Source organism: Schistocerca cancellata, chromosome 2, assembly GCF_023864275.1.
Source record: "Schistocerca cancellata isolate TAMUIC-IGC-003103 chromosome 2, iqSchCanc2.1, whole genome shotgun sequence".
Taxonomy (NCBI): Eukaryota; Metazoa; Arthropoda; class Insecta; order Orthoptera; family Acrididae; genus Schistocerca; species Schistocerca cancellata.
Window position 1 is genome coordinate 796,369,293 of NC_064627.1, and position 23,563 is coordinate 796,392,855.

Here is a 23,563-nt window from a genome sequence, read left to right on the forward strand (position 1 = left end):
GAAACACCCGCTCGTGGGCTGCAGGGACCAAGTTGACACCACTGCTTTAACCCAGCCCGGTGGGGATCCCAAGTATTCAAGTAATACTCAAGAATAGCTTGCACTAGTATCCTATATGCAGTCTCCCTTACAGATAAACCACACTTTCCTAAAATTCTCCCAATAAACCGAAGTTGACCACTCACCTTTCCCACTATAGTTCTCACACGCTCGTTCCATTTCATATCACTTTGCAACACTAGACCTAGATATTTAATTGGCCTGACTGTCAAGAAGCACACTACTAATGCTGTATTTGAACATATGGGATTAAAGTCACCCTGTAGCCCCCTACAGTCACTCAGTGATGACACATTTCCATACAACACAACATCATCAGCAAACAGCCACAAATTGCTGCTCACCCGGACCGTCAGATCATTTATGTACGTAGAGAATAATAACAGTCCTATCACACTTCTCCGAGGCACTCCTGATGAAATCCTAGACACTGATGAACGTTCATCATTAAAACAACACACTGGGTTTTATTACTTAGGAAGTCTTTGAGCCACTCGCATATCTGCGAAGCTTTTCTGTATACTCATACTTTTGTTCACAGTCTGCAGCGGGGCACCTGTCAAATGGTTCTTAGAAATCCAGGCACACAGAAACTGCCTATAGCCTTCTTCATCCATAGTTCATGAGAAATGGCAAACTGAGTTTTGCACAAGCAATACTTTCTAAAACCAAAACTTTCCTGTCTCAAGGAAATCTATTATATTCAAACTGAGAATACATTGAAGAATTCTATGTGAAACCCATGAAAGCATACTGGTCTGTAATTTTATGTATCCATTCATTTACCTTTCTTATGTGCAGCAGTCACCTGGGACTTAACACTGGGTGAGAGACACGATAAATGGGAACTAAGAACGGGGCCAATGTTGTGGAGTACTCTTTAAAAACCGAACTGGGATTCCATACAGACCTGACAACTTATTCGTTTTCAACTGCTTCAGTTGCTTCACTATACCAGGGATGCCTATTATTATGTCCTCTATATGTGAGTCTGTGTGATTGTCAAACGATGGCACCATATATGTGTCCCATGGGTGAGAGATCTGGTAATCTGCTGGCCAGGCAATTGTTGTACACTATGAGAAGCACATTGGGTTGCAGCAGCTGTATGTGGACATACACTCTCCTGGCGAAGAAGCACATCACATTCCTCCCGAAGAAATAGTAGTAGCACAATAATAACCCATGCAATGTAGCAGGCACTAGTTAGTTTACCCTGCAGAAACAACAAACGTGGCCACAAGTTGTAATTGGTAGCCCCCCATACCATGAAGCCTGGGACAGAATCTGTGTATTGTAAGAAAATGCACTCCTCAAAAGGCCACTCACCAGGCTTATGCCATTCACGTGTACATCCATCACTTGCATACCAACAGAACCTAGTCTCGTCACTGAAGACAATGGAGCACTATTCCTCCTCTCCGGTCGATTCTTTCACAGCATCAGAGTAGCTGTGCTTGGCAGTGTTGTGGTGCCAGTGGTAGCCTGCCCACAGGCACACATGCCCTTCATCCTGATGCAATCAGATGGTTCCCAACAGTTCTCATGGACACAGATGGTGCAACATGTGCCCGAATTTGTTCCTTGGGTATGTTCACTCAGTCACTGTTGCTCACACAATGCGTCGATCTTAACGTGCATCTATCCTACGTGGAGATGCACAGCCTAGTCTCCTGTTATGGAAATGTTCCACAGATCACTGCTGACTGCAATGGCAAACTGATGATACAGTGTGCCCAGTACGTGCAACAATTCACTGATACATCCATTGAGCTCCTGCAGGCCCACAAAGCAACCCCATTCAAATGACTGAAGTTGTTCAACAGGAGTAAATATTTGCCGGTTGTTGTACATAGTGGACACACTGAAAACACTGTTCACCTCTAAACTCGGAACAGTTACTTATTGCAAATCAAAACAAAGGGTTCACAGACAGGCCTCCTAAGCCCTTTTTGATCGCCAATGACTGTGACAAATGAATCACTAACACTACAGCTCCATAGTATTCACATATCATACACTGCTGCCACTGAACATAGTCCTTAAGGCTGTTGCAGTTTTCTTCAGCAATGTATCTTACTACTTTGTGCTAATTTAGGCATGCTCACTTGTAGAAACCACTTATGCAGAGTTAAAAATGTCATCTCAGTCAGGATTGAGGCGCATTTTCATATGAAAAGGAATATGCTTGTCGATTATTCGATAAGATATGGGAAAGGTAAATTTTGATGATGCAAAATCAGGTGAATAGTGGGTGAGGGATGACTTCCCAAATACACTCCTGGATAGTTTCATATGCAAAATCAGCAGAGTTAATTTTCATGTAGCACTGACAACTAATGGACTTTTGCTGGCAATTTTTTAAAAACCAAGATCAAACAGTGCAGGGTGTTGCAGTGACGATGCATTTTTGCTGGAAATTTTTTAAAAACTGAGATCAAAAGGTGAAAGCTGTCTCATTTGTTGGCAAACATGCCAGCTGCAATGAAAACAGTCTTGGGGAAGAGTTTGTAGAGCATAATACTCTTTCTGTGCTATTAGACGCAAAATATTATCTGTTCACACTGCCCTTTGCTTGAGGAGATGTCATTTGTTTCCTAAGAAGTTAACTTAATGGAACCCTAACCCGTCACCTGTAACAATACCACGCAGGAAAGATCACTGAGAGAATTGGCGATGCTCAAGCAAAAACGTAATAATAACCACCCCTTTGATTTTTGTTGCTTTGAATTACAGCAAGCAGTATTCCTACACCAAACCTCTGAATGTAGCCTGTTGGACGCAAATGTCACAGTTCATCATGTATGTCAATCATCGGGACTTCCTGAATGTGGAAAAATCATTCACGTCAGAACTATGTAGATTTAAAGAAGAAACTCCTTTTCTGACATGGTTTGTCCAAAAGCACTCACTCCTGTCCCCTTCCCCACATACACACAATACAAATGTTTTCAGCTGATTGCACCTCTCCACTAAGCCCAAAGCAGAAAACATGTTACAAACATTAGGCATTTTTTCCACATCTGGCTCTATTTTATAATGTTCAAACAACTTTCATAACACTGACACACACACAAACACTGAGGCCACAGCACCCAGAGACTGTGGTCATGAGTGTATGTGTGTGTGTGTGTGTGTGTGTGTGTGTGTGTTGGTTTTGTTGGCCCAAAGCTCATTTTCCGATAGTCCTTTTGCTGTGCCTATCTTCAACTCAACTACCCCACTATACGGTGTAGCAACTATCCTTTTCATAATACTGTTACATTCCAACCCAGATTTTCCACTGTTGAATTTTTCATAAGACTAAAGTATGAAAAATCCTATACATAACTGCAAGAGAAATACTACAACATCAAATAAAAAAAAACGACACCTGGTAAAAACATTGACAGCAACCTAGCCATGTTGTGTTACTGGACTGAGTTCATCCAGTTAATTGAAGTTATTTCACATGGAAACTCTTGAGCATAATCTATTCTGATCTAAATGGAGACACAAGATGTTTTACGGAAGGTTTCACTATTACTGATGTGTTAGAAAGTGAAGCAAATTACCTTTGAGTTCCCATCATAGTGATATCTTTAGTGACAGCCAAAATGCAGTAAAAAAATAATAAAGATATAAGTGGGCTCGAACTCACTACTTGGCATCTACACTGTGTGCCATCTGTCATGAAAGCACTACCAGATATAACACTTTTCAGCTCAAACGGAAGACAGCATTTCCTCCAGACATTTCCTCATCCTACAGTGTTGCCCGCTCATGTAGATGGCCAGACTGGAATCCTGAGGTGCGGCCAGTTTTATTGGCAGCGAAAGTGAAAGACTCAGACATATACATTGCAGAAACCAGCTGGTAGCCAGGTTTTATGCCTGAGACTATACACACACACACAACAACAACAACAACCAAATTTGCATCACCCCAGTTCCCAGAACTCTTGAAGAAAGATATTGACTGTGGATATTGTATCACAGACACAGTCCCTTTGACTGTTCAAAGATGTCACTAAACATGCCCAAAGATGTGAACAATCATGCATGAGCAGCACCTATTAGATGGAGGGGGTCTGACAGCTGATCAGTTCCAGTTATTCCACCAGGAAGGAGGTACATGGTTCCTGTAGTCTGTTGTTCAACCATGCCTAGACAGTCAATACTGCGGTTTGATTGCATCAGCATTGTTACTTTGTGCCAGGAAGGGCTCTCAACAAAGGAAGTATCCAGGCATCTTGGAGTGAACCAAAGCAATGTTGTTCGGTCATGGAGGAGATACAGAGAGACAGGAACTGTCGATGACATGCCTCTCTCAGGCCACACACAGGCTACTACTGCGGTGGATGACTGCTACCTATGGATTATGGCTCGGAGGAACCATGGCAGCAACGTCGCCATGTTGAATAATACTTTTCGTGCAGCCACAGGACATCGTGTTATGTCTCAAACTGTGCACAATAGGCTGCATGATGCACAACTTCACTCCCAATGTCCATGGCGAAGTCCATCTTTGCAACCACGACACCATGCAGTGCAGTACAGATGGGCCCGACAACATGCCGAATGGACCGCTCAGGATTGGCATCACGTTCACTTCACCAATGAGTGTTGCATATGCCTTCAACCAGAAAATTGTCAGAGACTTGTTTGGAGGCAACCCGGTCAGACTGAACACCTTAGACACACTGTCCAGCGAATGCAGTAAGGTGGAGGTTCCTAGCTGTTTTGAAGTGGCATTATGTGGGGCCGACATATGTCGCTGGTGATCATGGAAGGTGCTGTAATGGCTGTACAATATATGAATGCCATTCTCCGACAGCAACCATATCGGCAGCATACTGATGAGGCATTCGTCTTGATGGACGAAAATTTGCGCCCCCGTAATGCACACCTTGTGAATGACTTCCTTCAGGATACTGGCATAGCTCAACTAGAGTGGCCAGCATGTTCTCTAGACATGAACCCTACTGAACATGCCTGGGATAGACTGAAAAGGGCTGTTTACAGATGACCTGACCTACCAACCACTCTGGGGGATCCACGCCGAATCGCCATTGAGGAGTGGGGCAATCTGGACCAACAGCGCCTTGATGAACTTGTGGATAGTATGCCACAATGAATAGAGGCATGCATCAATGCAAGAGGATGTGCTGCTGGCTATTAGAGGTACCAGTGTGTACAGCAATCTGGACCACCACCTCTGAAAGTCTCGCTGTATGGTGGTACAACATGCAATGTGTGGTTCTCATCAGCAATAAAAAGGGCAGAAACGATGTTTATGTTGATCTCTATTCCAATTTTCTGTACAGGTTCCAGAACTTTCAGAACCGAAGTGATGCAAAACTTTTTTTGATACATTCCCATCATGTGTCTCCAAAACGCACCTTTTACAAATTGCTTAGTTTTCACATCTAGAGACATATTTCTGTCTTTTCTGTTATTTTAAGTCTGTCATGCTACTAAATATTAGCCAGTTACTGTTGTCTCTAACTGTACCAGCGAGACTTCCAGTTGTTTATGCCTGGATATACAAACACAACATTTCATGTGTTGGTTGGAAAAGTTTTCATTTGACTCTTTCTCAAACACCTGGTAAAAATTTATTGGTTTTTTAAACCTATGTGGAAGACCTCTAATTGTGTCCACAGTATTTCTAATACATTGCTCTTAATTTCCTAAATATCAACTGCTGTTTCAGCAAATAATGGTAAAATTTTATTCAATTCCCTTTCTTTTAATCGAAAGTTTTCAATATATTATCAAATTCCCAAGTAAAATGAACATAACAAAAGTTAGAAATCCATATTGTTGTTAGAAAAACTTTTCAGGTTACCTAGACTGCAAGGTAAATTATAAAAATCTACCCTTGACTAAGTTAATGACATATTTTTAAATTGTTTTTATTGTTTACAGCCATTACCAAGTATGAACATTATGATCATCATCGGATAGCTGCATTTCATTTATAGGATGAGCTACTAATCAGCTGTTGAATGTTTTGGGTACCATGATAGTATGGAAAGTGCCTGAGCTTTTTTACCAAAAACTTGCATCTTCTGAGTAGCACCAAACATGGGGATGATACATGTACCACTGTATTTCATACTTTTATCAACACTGTCATAAAACTTTAAAGGTAAAATGCAGAGTGTGTTCCCATTCGCACTTAGACAATGAACAGCCTTATCTCACATTAATAGTACATGTTTTAACACAACTGTGTTGACAGAAATCATGCATTACAGTGGTAAGTATATAAACATCAAATTTCACAACACACAAAAAATGCAAGTCTAAAAAATGGGACACTTTCACTGGCACCACATACTCAAAACATTCAACGGCTGACTAACAGTTTCTCCTGTAAAAACAATGCAACCATTTGATGATGAATAAAATGTTCAAAAGCTGTAATGGCAAAAAAACAATACAGTGATTTCATTATCACTTTAGTGGTTGGTTGGTGTTTTAAGTGGCAATAATAGTTCATGATGAAAAAAAAAAGTTTTTCGTATACAATATAACTATCCCATTTACATATTAAATACATGGGATAAAGTTCCACTTTTTTAATCCAAAAATTTCCATGATGTCTAGCTTCAAACTAACCAAAATCCTGAAACTTTGCATTTCATCACATACACCAAAATTGATTTAAAAATCAGCCTGTTTATCTGTTTTCACCATTATTAACTTTTTCTCTTCATCCACCAATTTTTGGACTGCCACAAAAATGTGGTTTGCTGCTTATTTGAGTCAACTTCACACTTACTATTAGCAATAGCCAAGGGTGTCACCCGGAGTGTCCCAGGAAAATATGATAGGACTACTCTTAGTCTGTATATACACAGATGATCTGACAGATAGAGTGAGTGGCAGTCTGCAACTGTCTGCTGACAATGCTGTAGTGTACAGGAATGTACTATCACCGAGTGACTGTAAGAGGGTGTAGAGTGACTTAGACAGAATTTACATTTGGTGTGATGAATGGCAGCTTGCTCTAAATACAGAAAAATGAAAGCTGATGCAGATGAGTAGGAAAAACAATCCTGTAATGATCGAATTCAGTATCTGCAGTGTGCTGCTTGACACAGTCACATCAATTAAACATCTTGGCATAATGTTGCAAAGCAGTGTGAAATGGAACGAGCCCATATGGTTGCTAGTAGTGAAGGTAAATGGTCAACTTTGGTCCATTAGGAGAAATTTAAGGAAGTGTGGTTCAACTATGAAGAAGATCGCATATAGAACACTAGTGTGATCCATTCTTCAATAGTGCTTGAGTGTTTGGGATCCCCACCTGGTCAGATTAAAGAAGTAATTCAGAACCCTGCTGCTAGATTTGTTACTGGTATGTTTGTGCAATATGTAAGTATTATGGAGATAATTCATGACCTTATTATAGGAACCCATGAAAGGAAGATGATGTTCTTTTGTGAAACACTATGAGAAACGTTAGAGAACCATCATATGCAGCTGACTGCAGAACAATTCCACTGTCACCAATGTACATTTCGCATAAGGATCGTTAAGACAAGGTAAGAGGTGAAACCTTCTGGCAGATTAAAACTGTGTGCCAGACCACTCGAACTCGTGGTCTTTCCCTTTTGTGGGGAAATACTATACCAATGGAGCTATCCAAGCACAACTTACGACATGTCCTCACAACTATACTTTTACCAGTACTTCATCTCCTACTTTCCGTACTTCACAGAAGTTCTCCTGAGAAACTTACAAGATGAGAACAGCTAGAGGATGGGTCGAGAGTCGTCCTTGTGTAGCTCAGTTGTTAGAGCACTTGCCCACAAAAGGCAGAGGTCCTGAGTTCGATTCTCAGTCCAGCACACAAGTTTTAATTTTCCAGAAGTTTCGTATCAGTGCACACTCCACTGCCAGGTGAAAATTTCATTCATGATAAGAGGTGTTTTGGTTCCTAAAGTTACAGATGTATAAACAGTTGTTTTTCCCTTGTTCCATTTGTGAGTGGAACAGGAAAGGGAATGACTATTAGTGGTACAAGGTACCTACTGCTGTCCACTGTATGTACTTGTCGAGTACGTATGTAGATGCAGAAGCAACATTAAAAAATAACAAATATTATCTTACACTTCTGTGAGTAATCTTATAAACATGTAAAACAAACAAGCATTTCCAGTTATCTAACACTTGCTTTTTAAAGACAGTCTGCACAAACTACTAAATTGTGTTGGTTTTTCTTCTTTTTTTGTTTTGAAAACTACCATAAAACTGTCAGAACAGATTTTATTGTATTCATCAAAAATGTTTTCAGTTCTTTTCACACATTTTATTAGCCATCTAAAAAGTTCATGTACATATGCAATTCTACAGTGTTTGGAACCCATTTCATACTATTGGTGTCAAATGTAATGCTTGCAGATAATACAGATCACAGTACCAGAAAAACAACAGAATAATTTCAGAAATTATTGGCTCTTTTTCATGCAATGAGAATTTAGTATAGTCTTTCGCACCTATCACTAAGAAGTGCATAATACACTAATATTATTTGCCATTCTGCTTAGTTAACACTCCAGCAATCTTCAATTAACCAATAAAGTCCCTACAATAAAACAACTACAGTTCCTAAGTTCCCACAATACTGTAAACAACTTATAAATTCAAAGAAGTAAATGATATCAATACCAAATATTTCAAACAACTAAGTATCTTCAACTATTTGCAGTACTGAGACAACCCACTAAGTCTCAGCCATGCAGTCACCAAAACTCCACCTCTTCTGTTGATCTTTTGTCTGTTATCTTCCAGTTATTTTGAAAGTCTTATAAACAGTACTGTGGCAGTATTGTGCAATGCAAATCCACAGCATAGGCACTGATCAGTGGCAAGTACAGAAATAATATACAATACTCCAGAGTGGCATACACTGGTATAGTACATAATAGTCAGAAATAGTCGACTCATTGTGTTACATTTTTGGGACGGCAAGACCACTGAAGTCCAAATTAAAACCACTCTCATGATTTATCAAGTCTTCAACAAAATGAAAATCCATACCTTCATCACAAATTCCATACCTTCATCACTTAGTCCAAAATAATGAAATTGCTAAAACTCTTCATTTGGTTGTGATTTCTAAAGCAATGGTGTCCTTAAAACTTTGGTGCAAAGGGGCACATATTATTCTACACATGACACCCAGCAAGATAAAACTCATTTGTCTGTGGAATATTTCTGTTGCAAATGGACATTGGCAGCAAAAGATACATAAGCCATTTTGCATGAAATGTACAATGCGACTACAAGATCTGGAAAATGATGCTACATTTTTTACTTTGGTAGGTGCCTCTTACTCAAAAGATGGGCTGGATCCTCAAAATACACTGACCTAAAGTGATCTTCTGGCCTCCTACAAATGCTGCAGCACATTATAAGTTCTCTCAAAGACAATACATATTATTTTGAACTGTGGTAGTCTATATATACCAGACCAACAGTAAGAATTGCTCATGTAAGGCGTATTGAACATCAGTGGTACACCCGACTGCAGCAACCAGACTATTCATTTGGCACAAAAAATTGCAGAAATACAGTCACTCTGCGAACTGCATGCCTAGTGCCACTTCAGTGGCACATATAAGGTGACCAACGGCACCATGTGACCAATACACTGACCTAAAGTGATCTTCTGGCCTCCTACAAATGCTGCAGCACATTACAAGTTCTCTCAAAGACAATACATATTATTTTGAACTGTGGTAGTCTATATATACCGGACCAACAGTAAGAATTGCTCATGTAAGGCGTATTGAGCATCAGTGGTACACCCGACTGCAGCAACTAGACTACTCATTTGGCACAAAAAATTGCAGAAATACAGTCACTCTGCGAATTGCATGCCTAGTGCCACGTCAGTGGCACATATAAGGTGACCAACGGCACCATGTGACCAACTTTTCAGCTCATTCTGAGGATGGGCAAAAGAAAACAGCCAAAATATTAGTTGTATTGCTATTTGCAAAGTTGACTGTCTGAATCTTGATGTAGTATTTCAAATAACTTTCACTTCAATGCAGTATTCTTAATACTGACTGCCACAATAATTTAAATACATATTTTTTACATTCTCATCAAGTTTTCAGACACAGAGTCACAAGTTCAGACTGTGTTGAAATAAAGAAGGAATTCAGATGTTGCCATTACTGAAGGGGATTTTGATTTATGAAACACATGGAAAACCTAAATCTGGATAACTATGTGGGATTTGAAATCCTAGCCACTGGGTCAACTTGCTCAACATGTACTCAACACTATTTTATAAAGCCCTGACTATCATTTCCGTAAACAAATTAGGAAAAGAACAGTTATCTGACAGCCACAATACCACGGTTCCTACGTTACTACATATAGTTTGTATCAATGATGGTTTTTGCAATTAAATTACCTGAATGATGAACCTCGGCTCAATACTCGTGTCTTTTGTCTTGGAACACGTTTAACAGACGAACAGCGAAAAAATCCATGGTTTTCCACACACTTCTTCCAAAAATTTTTGCACTCATTGCGGCCTTCGAAAAAAAACTCAACAGTGTCTTTATAGTAGCCCTAAAAAAAGACATAATCAGATCAATACTACCACATTCAAAATAGAAACAGCATTTTTAAGGCAAAATAACAAGCTAATGATTTGTGTGTCATTATCACAATAATTACCTCATTCTCAGAAGAGGAAGGATTGGAAAAGAAAGAACAGAGGGAGGAAAACAGAGATGAGTAAAGAAAAACTGTTGCGAGATAAGTGAAGTTCTCAAGTGGTTAAATAGGCCAGTAACTTGTAATAGCATTAAAACTAAGATGACAATCACAGTGAAAATTGTTAACAGACTTTCCTACATGCACAGATGCTTTTCTAACATATCATGCACCTCAGATATACAAGAATCATACAGAACATCGAGAACATCTTTACTATAAATATATCATAAGAAAAATTATACTAATTTTTATGTATTGTCAAACACATCATAACAGCAAACATGGCAATGTCTGCATATTAATTTCAACAGCACAAAGCAATAACAAGTTCAGAAAGTGTAGTATCACTGCAGATACTACTCTATCAGATTAGAAAAAGTTTCACTAAGTTGCATTTAAGAACCGTCCGGTTGTAATAAAACAAGTACCCTATAACAGTGAACAAATTGTATATATCCTTAATGCAGTCATTCATCACCAAGTAATTGAACCAGTTAATGACAACTTTTATCCAAGTTTTGATCATCCAAAACAGTTGCTCTGGGAAATCATTTAGCTTGAGGAAGTGATGATAACTGTGCAGTCCTGGTCCCACAATGCAGATGTTCAAAAATCTCTCAATAAAACACCAAAGTTGTTCTTGAACCATTCCAATCACTTATAACGAGGCATGTCATTAATGACATCCACTCAACTGGACAATAAAAAAATGTTCAAATGTGTGTGAAATCTTATGGGACTTAACTGCTAAGGTTGTCAGTCCCTAAGCTTACACACTACTTAACCTAAATTATCCTAAGGACAAACACACACACACCCATGCCTGAGGGAGGACTCGAACCTCCATCGGGACCAGACGCACAGTCCATAACTGCAGCTCATTACACCGCTCGGCTAAACCCGCACAGCAACTGGACAACAAACATCTCATAGTAGGTACAGTGAGAAATTTGATGGAAACCTCTAAATACAAGTTCCACCATTTTGGAATAATATTCACCAAAAGTACTATTAATGACATCAGCATCAATTTCTATGAGCTTACTGAATGTCCACGCAATTTGTGTAGTTACAATATTTTGATGGAGTGCACACATGTTACTGTTCCACAGGTTTGTTTTTCCTTTATTGTGTTGGGTGTAAGATTCATTTATGTTTTGTCGCCAAACAAAATAAGTTTTGAAAATGTGTTACCGTCTTTCATAAAGTAGTTAAGGCAGTGTTTATTCTACTTATTTGTATTCAATACTTTCCATTGATAGCTTGTTATAAGGAACTCTTAACATCGATTTCCGCCCATTTATCAAAAATATGTCCTCTTGATAATATTTTGAGGTCTGGCCTGCTCACTGAGGAATTTTTTAAAGAGCTGTGGTATTTTTTGTTGTGACTTACCGATCATTCAAAGTGCCGCTGCGCAATTACGCGCGTCCTCTACGTGTGGCGCTGTCTGCCAGCCATGCAGCAGCTGCGCCACCTAAGCGGCCAGCCGAGCAGCGGCCGCTAGACTGGGACTCGGTGCTCATTCGAATGCTAACGTGTTCACATGTCTTGCTTGTCAACTTACTCTGTGACTTGTATGTGTTGTGTCGTTCCGAAATATATGTGTTAAACTTGAAGTTCTAACAATTGGCGACGAGGTAGTGGATTTTTCCTTTTCACCGTTGACTCACAGGGTTCCATGGCTACTGTCGAGCAACTATTGCAAAATCTCCTTGAACAGCAAACGCTTCTAACAGCGGCGATTCGCTGGTTAGACACTGGACTCGCATTCGGGAGGACGACGGTTCAATCCCGCGTCCGGCCATTCTGATTTAGGTTTTCCGTGATTTCCCTAAATCACTCCAGTCAAATGCCGGGATGATTTCTCTGAAAGGGCACGGCCGTCTTCCTTCCCCATCCTTCCCTAATCCGATGAGACCGATGACCTCGCCGTCTGGTCTCCTTCCCCAAAACAACCCAACCCAACCCAGCGGCGATTCGCGATTTCGTCACGGCGTCAAATGCGAGGCGTTTCTTGTCATTGGCTATACCTCCTTTTCCTCCTTACGACGAGACGGCGGAAGACTGGTCTGATTATGAAAAACGTCTTCAACAGCACTTCTTGGCATTTCATGTCACGGACGAACAACCATGTAAGTCTCTGTTCCTTTCCTGGATTTCACCTCAAATGTATCGGTTGTTGTCACAATTGGCTCCTTTGAAGGATCCTGTGTCTTTGTCCCTTGCTGAAATGTGCTCACTTCTGTCTGTCTATTTTCAAAAGCAAACGCATGTGGTAGCCTCTCGTGTTGCCTTTTATCGTTGTCAAAAACAGCCACATCAATCCTATCGCGCTTTGGCTGCTGAACGTCATGGCCTCAGACGAAAGTGTCAATTTGTTACTGGCGTTCACAAAGAATCCTATGCCAATTCCATGGTACGGGACGCTATTATCCGGTCGGTGCCCGACAAAGAAGTTCGGCAACGTGCCCTTCAGTTGGCGAATCCGACTCTAGATGAAGGTCTCTCCATTGCGCAGTCTTTTGAAATTTCTCGCGCTGCTGGGGCACAAATAGAGGCGTGGGGTGATGTCGGGTAAATACAACCTCTGTGCGCTGTTGACGATGCATGCAACGCGTCCCCGCCGGCCGACGTGGCCGCAGTGCGCTCCCACGCGCAGCCTCGGCCTACCCGTAAACAACCCGCTAAGAAACTGCAGCAAAACCGTGGCAACTTCCTTCATGACCGCGGTGTTTTACGAAACATTCACGCGAGGATTGTCCCCAACGTTGGGCTGTGTGTCGCAATTGCAAAAAGAAAGGTCATGTGTCTTCCGTTTGCAAATCTGACCGCATACATGATGTTCCTGAACATGACGCTGATTCTGATTCTGTGTTGTCTGTCAATTGCACTTCTTCCCTTTCAGGGAAGTTATTCCTCACTGTCTAAATCCTTGGTCGAGATGTTCGCATGCAAGTGGATACCGGTTCTGCTGCCACTATAATTAATTCTCAGCCGTATCTTCAGTTGGGTTCTCCACTCCTGTCACCTGTCACTCGGCAATTACGGACGTACAATAAACAGAAGATTTCTCTCTTGTGACAGTTTAATGCTGAGGTATCTTACAAATCCGTCGTTCGCACTGTTCCCATATTTGTGGTCGACCAGAGCAACGCAGAAAATCTTTTTGGTTTCGATGCCTTTCGCGTTTTTGGGTTCTCCATAGATGACTCTGTCAATATTGTCTCTGATGCTATTCCTTATGCTCAACTGGATTCCTTGTCGACGACATTTTCGTCCCTTTTTTCTCCTGGGTTAGGCCGTGCAAACGACTTTTAAGCTCATATCACACTCAAACCCACTGCTTGGCCTAAGTTTTTTCGGGCTCGGCCCATTCCTGTGGCCCTTCGTGATCAGGTAAAACGGGAGTTGGATCGTCTCACTACTTCTGGTGTCTTCCTTCCTGTCACTTCCAGTGAGTGGTCCTCTCCTGTCGTTGTCGTTGCTAAGCCAAATGGTGATATTCGTCTCTGTGGCCATTTCAAAGCCACTGTAAATGCTCAATGCCTCATCGACACTTACCCTATGCCCCGTCCTGAAGAACTGTTCACTAAACTTGCTGGAGGCCAGTATTTTTCTAAAATTGACCTGTCAGAAGCTTATCATCAACTTCCTCTCGACGCTGCTTCCCAGCAGTTTCTGGTCCTTAACACGCCTTTCGGCCTCTATCAATACCAACGCTTGCCATTCGGGGTTGCTAGCGCCCCTGCTCTCTTTCAGCGATTCTTGGAACAATTAATGCTCCCTGTCCCGGGGTGTATCAATTACATGGACGACATTGTTGTCACTGGCTCCACCACTGAAGAACATCTTCAAAATCTCCGCACACTTTTTCATGTCTTACAGACTGCCGGTCTTAAGTGTAATCTTCAGAAATCACAATTTTTTCAGGCATCTATCACGTACTTGGAGTTTCAACTCTCTCGGGATGGTATTCGTCTGCTTCAACAAACTGTCGCTGCGATCGATGCCCTTCCTCGCCCTACATCTGTTAAGGAACTGCAGGCCTTCTTGGGGAAAATGGCATACTATCACAAGTTTTTACCGTCTGCAGCTTCGGTGGCTCAGCCGTTGCATCGCCTGTTGCATAAAAACGTGCCTTTTCACTGGTCCGCGTCACGTGAAGCGGCTTTCCAGAAATTGAAGACTATGCTGAAACAGGCCCCGTGCCTGGCTACTTATCGACCTGGCCAACATCTTGTTCTTTCCACAGACGCCTCTCAATACGGGGTTGGTGCAGTCCTTGCACCTTCTCTATTCAGTTCTCTTCCTTCCTTCTTTCTAAATATTTGATTTCGTTTTGTTTATTAATATCTTACTTTATTTTGTATTAGTTATACGTTTTTCTAATGCTGCACAAAAAAAAAAAAAAAGTCCTTGCGCACCGTTTTTCTGACGGTTCGGAACAACCCATCGCTTATGCCTCCAAAACGCTCATGGATGCCCAACAAAAGTATTCTCAAATTGAGAAAGAAGCTTTGGCCATCATTTATGCTCTTCATAAGTTTGGTGTTTTTCTCTATGGCTCAAAATTTCATCTTGTTACGGATCACAAACCGCTTGTTTCCTTGTTTCATCCATCAACGTCACTTCCCGACAAGGCTGCACAGCGCCTCCAGCGTTGGGCTCTTTACTTGTCTCGTTTCAATTATGAGATTCATTTCCGGCCAACGGCTCAACATGCAAATGCTGATGCTCTGTCTCGCCTTCCCATGGGTCCTGATCAGGCATTCGATAGGGACGAACTCCTGTGTTTCCACCTGGATGTTGCCGAGCAGCGGGTTGTGGACGGGTTCCCCATCACTGGGGACAGGCTGGCAGCTGCTACGGGTTCTGACCCTACCCTCTCCCGGGTTTTACATTGTATTCAGAAGGGTTGGCCAGATCACCTGTCTGCTAAGACTTCTGATCCGTTGCGAAACTACTACACTTTGCGCTACCGCCTCACGGCTTGCGTGCTTCGGTCTTGCGCCTCCTTCACCAAGGGCATTGGGGTGTGCCTCGCACAAAATCTCTGGCGCGCCGTCATGTGTGCTGGCCTGGCATCGACTCTGAAATAGCACACATGGTCGCTGCCTGCGGCCCTTGTGCGTCACAGGCCGCTGCCCCGAAGTCATCTTTGTCACCGTGGCCTTCACCTGAGAAGTCCTGGGAGTGCATTCATGCTGACTTTGCGGGACCCTTTTTAGGTACTTATTGGCTCCTCGTAATTGATGCCTACTCTAACTTTCCTTTCATTGTCCGTTGCATGTCACCTACCACTGCGGCAACCACCAGTGCTCTCGCCCGCATTTTTTCTTTGGAAGGCCTCCCCTCTAATCTTGTTACTGATAATGGTCCGCAATTTGCCTCTTCCGAATTTGCGGATTTTTGTGCTCGTCATGGCGTTACGCATGTCACAGCCCCGCCGTTCCATCCACAATCCAACGGTGAGGCTGAACGACTGGTCCGCACTTTTAAGGCTCAGATGCGGAAACTTCTGACTTCTTCTGCTGCTGATGATGCCCTCCTCCAGTTTCTGGCGTCTTACCGTTTCACCCACATGGGCGACCACAGCCCGACTGAGCTCTTCCATGGCCGACAGCCCCACACGCTACTTCATCTTCTGCGGCCTTCCACCTCCCGGCCACGGGTGTCTTCACTTGGCCGATTCACCGCCAACGACCATGTCTGGGTACGGGGATATGGCAGGCGGCCAAAATGGAGCCCGGGCCGCATCTTAAGACACCGTGGCAGATGCCTGTATGAAATCCAGACGGACACGGGTGTTGCAGTGCGTCATTCGGACCAGCTTCGGCCTCGTGTGCCAGCAACACCTGTTCCAAATGCCGCCACACCACCTTTGGCTCTACCTGACGCTCGGGATCTTGGCATCTCTCAATACTCACAACGCAGCCCTCTCACCGTCATCGCGATGCCAGCACCAGAACGGACACCACCAGGAGATGTGCCCATGCAGGAACCGGAGGACCATCCTCTGTCAGAGCAAATCTACTCGCCTCCTCCTCCAACGGAAGCCGACACATCGCCCATGTCTCCTGTCAAATCAACTGGACTTGCCGCAACGGGCAGATTGGTGCATTGGGCCCCAGCAGATTCAACCCCTACGTCTCCTGTCATCTCGACCCGTTATCATTAGGGACACTTCCGTCCGTACGGGAAGCCTCCTCCTCGAGACTTTACGGCGAGTCAAACAACGCCTATGGATGTTAGCCATATCCAGGGCACCTCCATCAAGACCAGTGCAACAATTTCAAAGGGGGTAAAAGTGTTGTGACTCGCCTATCATTCAAAGTGCCGCCCTGCAATTACACGCGTCCTCTACGTGCGGCGCTGTCTGCCAGCCATGCAGCAGCTGCGACACCTAAGCGGCCAGCCGGTCAGCGGCCGCTAGACTGGGACTCAGTGCTCATTCGAATGCTAACGTGTACACATGTCTTACTTGTCAACTTACTCTGTGACTTATATGTGTTGTGTCGTTCCGAAATATATGTGTTAAACTTGAAGTTCTAACATTTTTGGCGTGCGAAGATTTTCAGGATCAAGATAAAAAAATTTTAAACTGAGATGTTCAAATCAAAAACATATTTAAAAAATTTTTCTAGCTGAAGCATTTATCAACTACAGTGTTTTCATAATTGTGTCTTCAAATCTCTCACTTCTCAGCACAATATTTCTCACTACGTTTATTTAATATCCTAGCACTGAACATCATACGTCTGTTTATAAGAGATACATTACTTATAACATGGTCATCACAGACTGCCCCCAATGCCTGCATATTAATTTCAATAGGACAAAGCAGTAACACATTCAGAAAGCATAGTATAACTGCAGATACTGCTCAATCAGATTAGAGAAAGTTTCATTTTGATTATATCCACTAAGCTGCACTAATGACCCCTCTACTTGCAATAACACACGTCCAAACCACATTCCTGTATATAATAATCATTATATGTATTCTTGTTTTGAGATTATAAATGGGGGTTATACTCACGTAGCCTTCAGGATGCAGTTTAATGAGGAACCTCTTTCTTTTAAAACTGATTTTTCTAATTTTTGCCCAGGAAAATGTATTAATTTTGGTAAAATTTTGGAAGACAACAATTCCCATGTGAGCAACAGCAAGATTTAAAGGAACACCTTCATGATCCTAAAAAACAGAAAAGTATTAGAATTACTAGATAACATTACAAAGTTTCACTGCTAACTATCTGAGATAATTTAAATATTAGTAACATTAACATTGCTAGCAAGGTTAACTATATTAAATATTCTCATAATCAAAAAATAATCGAGTAGTACACACAGTACTTAATGCCATACAGTATAATTCCACATGTACAAGACATAAAACCCTCCCCCTCCCAACATCTGTTGATGAAAAGTGTACGACATTGTGTCTATGCCAATCCTTCACCTTGAGTGCAAATCAAACAATCGAAAATCCAGGTTGGAATGTAAAAACATTGTGAAAAGGAAAGTTGCTACTCACCATATAGCAGAGATGCTGAGTCGCAGATAAGCACAACAAAAAGACTGTCACAAATATAGCTTTTGGACAGTACGGCCTTCATCAAAATTACATGACACACACACACATACACACTCACACAAATGCAACTCACACACACGACAGCAATCTCAGGGAACTGAGGCAACACTGCAGTGTGAGTTGCATTTGCATGAGTATGTATGTGTGTGTTTGTCATCCAATTTTGACGAAGGCCTTATCGGCCAAAAGCTATATTTGTGAGTCTTTTTGTTGTGCCTATCTGCGACTCAGCATCTTCACCTTGGGTACTGTTCACCATCAGACCCGTGTAAACTTCAGGACAATAAAGACACTTCTTACAACAAATGTAGTGTTTGGAAATATTTTATAGACATTTACCACTAACTGAAACAGTAAGCATGAATCAAATAGGGTACACCAAATAGGTGCAAAGTTGCTCATGTCAGACTTACAAGTTTTATAACTTCAAATTGACTCTAAGGCAAGAGGAGTTCACTAACAGCTGCAACATTGAGATCTCAGTGACGAATGCAGCTATCACAAACAATATTCTGGCACTGTTAAAATCACTATAGCAAAAGTTCATAGACACAAACACCTACTTTTATCTTACTGCTTCCAACAAATAAATATTAACATTCTTCACATAATCTATTTACATCATTCCCCCAGCACAGGAAACATAATAGGATCAACATATCTAAGGTGAAATGAGCATTTGTACTTACCTTGGCTGGATGCATTTTCATACCATACAGTTCACAACGACGGGAAGTCTCTAAGAGATTTAAATCTGCTTCCGCTGGAGACTGGCCGCTGTAAAAGACGTTTTCAGTATAATTAGAAAGCAGTGAGGTTAAAAGACATTGTGGTGAATAATATTCTGAAATATATATTTATACTACCCACAATAGCTGAATGTGGTCTGTACCAATGCAATGCATAAATTGTCATATTGTTTATTACTTGATGTAGATTGTTCAAATCACACATGCAGTATAAGTGACTCCTCCTTTGTACAGGTATTTCAAAATCTGTTTTGCACATGCAGGTGAATAATGTATTCAAAGCAGAAGTAATGTGGTGTCACTGAGTCCTTGGTGAAGAAGGAGTGATAGCTGTCCAACATACATGGAAAGCTATAGAACAGGTATGGAGATGACACCACTGACAAGTGCTATGCTCAAAGGTGGTGAAAAAGTTTACAGAAGGAAAAACAAGCATTTAAGACAAATAGTGTAATGGGAACTTATTGACTGCAATCATTGATATGAATCATCACGGGTATAGACATGTTGAGTAATTTGGGCAGACATGTCACAAATCACTGAGTAGCAGCTTTGTATAGCAACCTGCACAGAAGAAGAGACACTTGAATTATACAATCACATGTAAAGTTTTGAGAGTCCTCAATTCATAAAAATACTTATTACCACTTTTGTATTACAGGCTCTGCACACAAAAATATCAGAAAATATCTAACTTCTATGGACAAACAGCAACAACTGGAATGTTAATAACACCCTCGACAAAATACAAATACTGGAATGAGTAAAGATAACCACTCATTGTCTAGCAGAGACAATGAGCAGTACACAGGCATATAAAGAACAACAGAAGTAAGTAACTCAGTTTATAGGTGTGCGTAATTCTTCAGGTCATGCAGACATATCCATAAGTATATGTAATTAGCGAGTTTGTTTATATGTGCATTTGTTGTTGTTATTTTTGTTTTTGTGGTCTTCAGTCCAAAGGCTGGTTTGATGCAGCTCCCCATGCTTCTCTATCCTGTGCATGCCTCTTCACCTCTGACTAACTACTGCAAACTACATCCTTCTGAATCTGCTTACCATATTCATCTCTTAGCTTCCCTCTCCAATTGTTACCCCCCATGCTTCGTCCAGTACTAAACTGGTGATCCCTTGTTGCCTCAGAATGTGTCTTAGCAACTGATCCCTTCTTCAAGTCAGGTTGTGCCACAAATTTTTCTTCTCCCCAGTTCTATTACGTACCTCTTCATTAGTTACATGATCTACCCATCTAATCTTGAGCATCCTTCTGGAGCACCACCTTTCAAAAGCATCTATTCTCTTCTTGTATAAACTGTTTATCATCCATGTTTCACTTCCATACATGGCTACACTCCATACAAATACTTTCAGAAAGGACTTCCTGACATAAATCCATACTCAATGTTAACAAATTTCCCTTCTTCAGAAACGACATTCTTGCCATTGTCAGTCTACATTTTAGGTCCTCCCTACTTCGACCATCATCAGTCACTTTTCTTCCCAAATAGCAAACGTCATCTACTACTTTAACGGTCTCATTTCCTGATCTAATTCCCTCACCATCACCTGATTTAAATCAATCATATTCCATTAGCCTCATTTTGCTTTTATTGATGTCCAGCTTATAACCTCTTTTTCAAGACACTGTCCATTCCAGTCAACTGCTCTTCCAAGTCCTTTGCTGTTTCTGATAGAATGACAATGTCATCAGCAAACCTCAAAGCTTTTATTTCTTCTCCCTGGAGTTTAATTCCTACTCCAATTTTTTTTTCCTCTTGTTTCCATTACTGCTTGCTCAGTATACAGACTGAATAACATCGCAGATAGGGTACAACCCTGTCTCACTCCCTTCTCAACCACTGCTTGCCCCTTCAATCTTGTAACTGCCATCTGGTTTCTGTACAAGTTGTAACAGTTGTACCGCTCCCTGTACTTTACCCCTGCCACTTTAGAATTTGAAAGAGAGTATTCCAGTAAACATTGTTAAAAGCTTTCTCTAAGTCTACAAATGCTATAAACGTAGGTTTGCCTTTCCTTAACCAGTCTTCTATGAAAAGTCATAGGGTCAGTATTGCCTCGCGTGTTCCTACATTTCCCCGAATCCAAACTTACCTTCCCTGAGGTTGGCTTCTACCAGCCTTTCCATTCTTCTGTAAAGGATTCATGTTAGTATTTTGCAACTGTGTCTTATTAACCTGACAGTTCGGTAATTTTCATATCTGTGAGCACCTGCTTTCTTTAGAATTGGAATTATTATACTGTTCTTCAAGTCTGAGGGTATTTCACCTGTCTCATATATCTTGCTCACCAGATGAAAGAGTTTTATCATGGCTGGCTCTCCCAGGGCTATCAGTAGCTTTAACGGAAAGTTGTCTACTCCCAAGGCCTTGTTTCAAATTAACTTTTTCAGTCTTTTCTAGTTTTCATGCAGTATCATATCTCCCATTTCATCTTCATCTACATCCTCTTTCATTTCCATAATACACTCCTGGAAATGGAAAAAAGAACACATTGACACCGGTGTGTCAGACCCACCATACTTGCTCCGGACACTGCGAGAGGGCTGTACAAGCAATGATCACATGCACGGCACAGCGGACACACCAGGAACCGCGGTGTTGGCCGTCGATTGGCGCAGCATTGTGCACCGCCGCCGTCAGTGTCAGCCAGTTTGCCGTGGCATACGTGAACCGTATGTGCAGTTGACGGACTTTGAGCGAGGGCTTATAGTGGGCATGCGGGAGGCCGGGTGGACGTACCGCCGAATCGCTCAACACGTGGGGCGTGAGGTCTCCACAGTACATCGATGTTGTCGCCAGTGTTCGGCGGAAGGTGCACGTGCCCGTCGACCTGGGACCGGACCGCAGCGACGCACGGATGCACGCCAAGACCGTAGGATCCTACGCAGTGCCGTAGGGGACCGCACCGCCACTTCCCAGCAAATTAGGGACACTGTTGCTCCTGGGGTATCGACGAGGACCATTCGCAACCGTCTCCATGAAGCTGGGCTACGGTCCCGCACACCGTTAGGCCGTCTTCCGCTCACGCCCCAACATCGTGCAGCCCGCCTCCAGTGGTGTCGCGACAGGCGTGAATGGAGGGACGAATGGAGACGTGTCGTCTTCAGCGATGAGAGTCGCTTCTGCCTTGGTGCCAATGATGGTCGTATGCGTGTTTGGCGCCGTGCAGGTGAGCGCCACAATCAGGACTGCATACGACCGAGGCACACAGGGCCAACACCCGGCATCATGGTGTGGGGAGCGATCTCCTACACTGGCCGTACACCACTGGTGATCATCGAGGGGACACTGAATAGTGCACGGTACATCCAAACCGTCATCGAACCCATCGTTCTACCATTCCTAGACCGGCACGGGAACTTGCTGTTCCGACAGGACAATGCACGTCCGCATGTATCCCGTGCCACCCAACGTGCTCTAGAAGGTGTAAGTCAACTACCCTGGCCAGCAAGATCTCCGGATCTGTCCCCCATTGAGCATGTTTGGGACTGGATGAAGCGTCGTCTCATGCGGTCTGCACGTCCAGCACGAACGCTGGTCCAACTGAGGCACCAGGTGGAAATGGCATGGCAAGCCGTTCCACAGGACTACATCCAGCATCTCTACGATCGTCTCCATGGGAGAATAGCAGCCTGCATTGCTGCGAAAGGTGGATATACACTGTACTAGTGCCGACATTGTGCATGCTCTGTTGCCTGTGTCTATGTGCCTGTGGTTCTGTCAGTGTGATCATGTGATGTATCTGACCCCAGGAATGTGTCAATAAAGTTTCCCCTTCCTGGGACAATGAATTCACGGTGTTCTTATTTCAATTTCCAGGAGTGTATTACCCTCAAGTACATCTCCCGTGTGAAGACCCTCTAAATACTTCTTCTACCTTTCTGCTTTTCCTTCACTTTATAGGACTTGTTTTCCATCTGAGCTATGGATATTCATACAAGTGGTTCTCTTTTCTCCAAAGGTCTCTCTAATTTTCCTGTAGGAAGCATCTGTCTCACCTCTAGTGATATCTGCTTCTACATCCTTACATTTGACCTCTAGCCATTCCTGCTTATCCATTTTGCACTTCCTGTCAATCTCATTTTTTCAGACATTTGTATTCCCTTTTGCCTGCTTCATTTATTGCGTTTTTATATTTTCTCCTCTCATCGATTAATTTTAAAATCTCTTGTGTTACCCAACAATTTCTATTAGCCCTCATCTTTTTACTTACTTGTTTCTCTGCTGCCTTCATTATTTCATCTCTCAAAGCTACCCATTCTTCTTCTATTCTATTCCTTTCCCCTATTCTTGTCAATTGTTCCCTAATGCTCCCTCTGAAACTCTCTACTACCTCTGGTTCTTTCAGTTTATCTAAGTCTAATCTCCTTAAAATCCTGCCTTTTGGCGGCTCTTCAGTTT

The 23,563-nt window shown here is 42.3% G+C and overlaps 1 protein-coding gene across 1 annotated transcript in view; it reads right to left on the bottom strand.

Annotated features, from left to right (window-relative positions):
- The window catches only part of LOC126162648 (FERM, ARHGEF and pleckstrin domain-containing protein 1), a 707,909-nt gene that overhangs the window by 234,416 nt on the left and 449,930 nt on the right, over positions 1 to 23,563 (bottom strand). The window contains exons 6-8 of the mRNA XM_049919284.1: positions 19,080 to 19,167; positions 17,833 to 17,988; positions 10,480 to 10,640 (exon numbers count right to left, since the gene is read on the bottom strand). Coding sequence (XP_049775241.1) covers positions 10,480 to 10,640; positions 17,833 to 17,988; positions 19,080 to 19,167 — 405 coding nt within the window. The remainder of the gene's footprint in view (positions 1 to 10,479; positions 10,641 to 17,832; positions 17,989 to 19,079; positions 19,168 to 23,563) is intronic.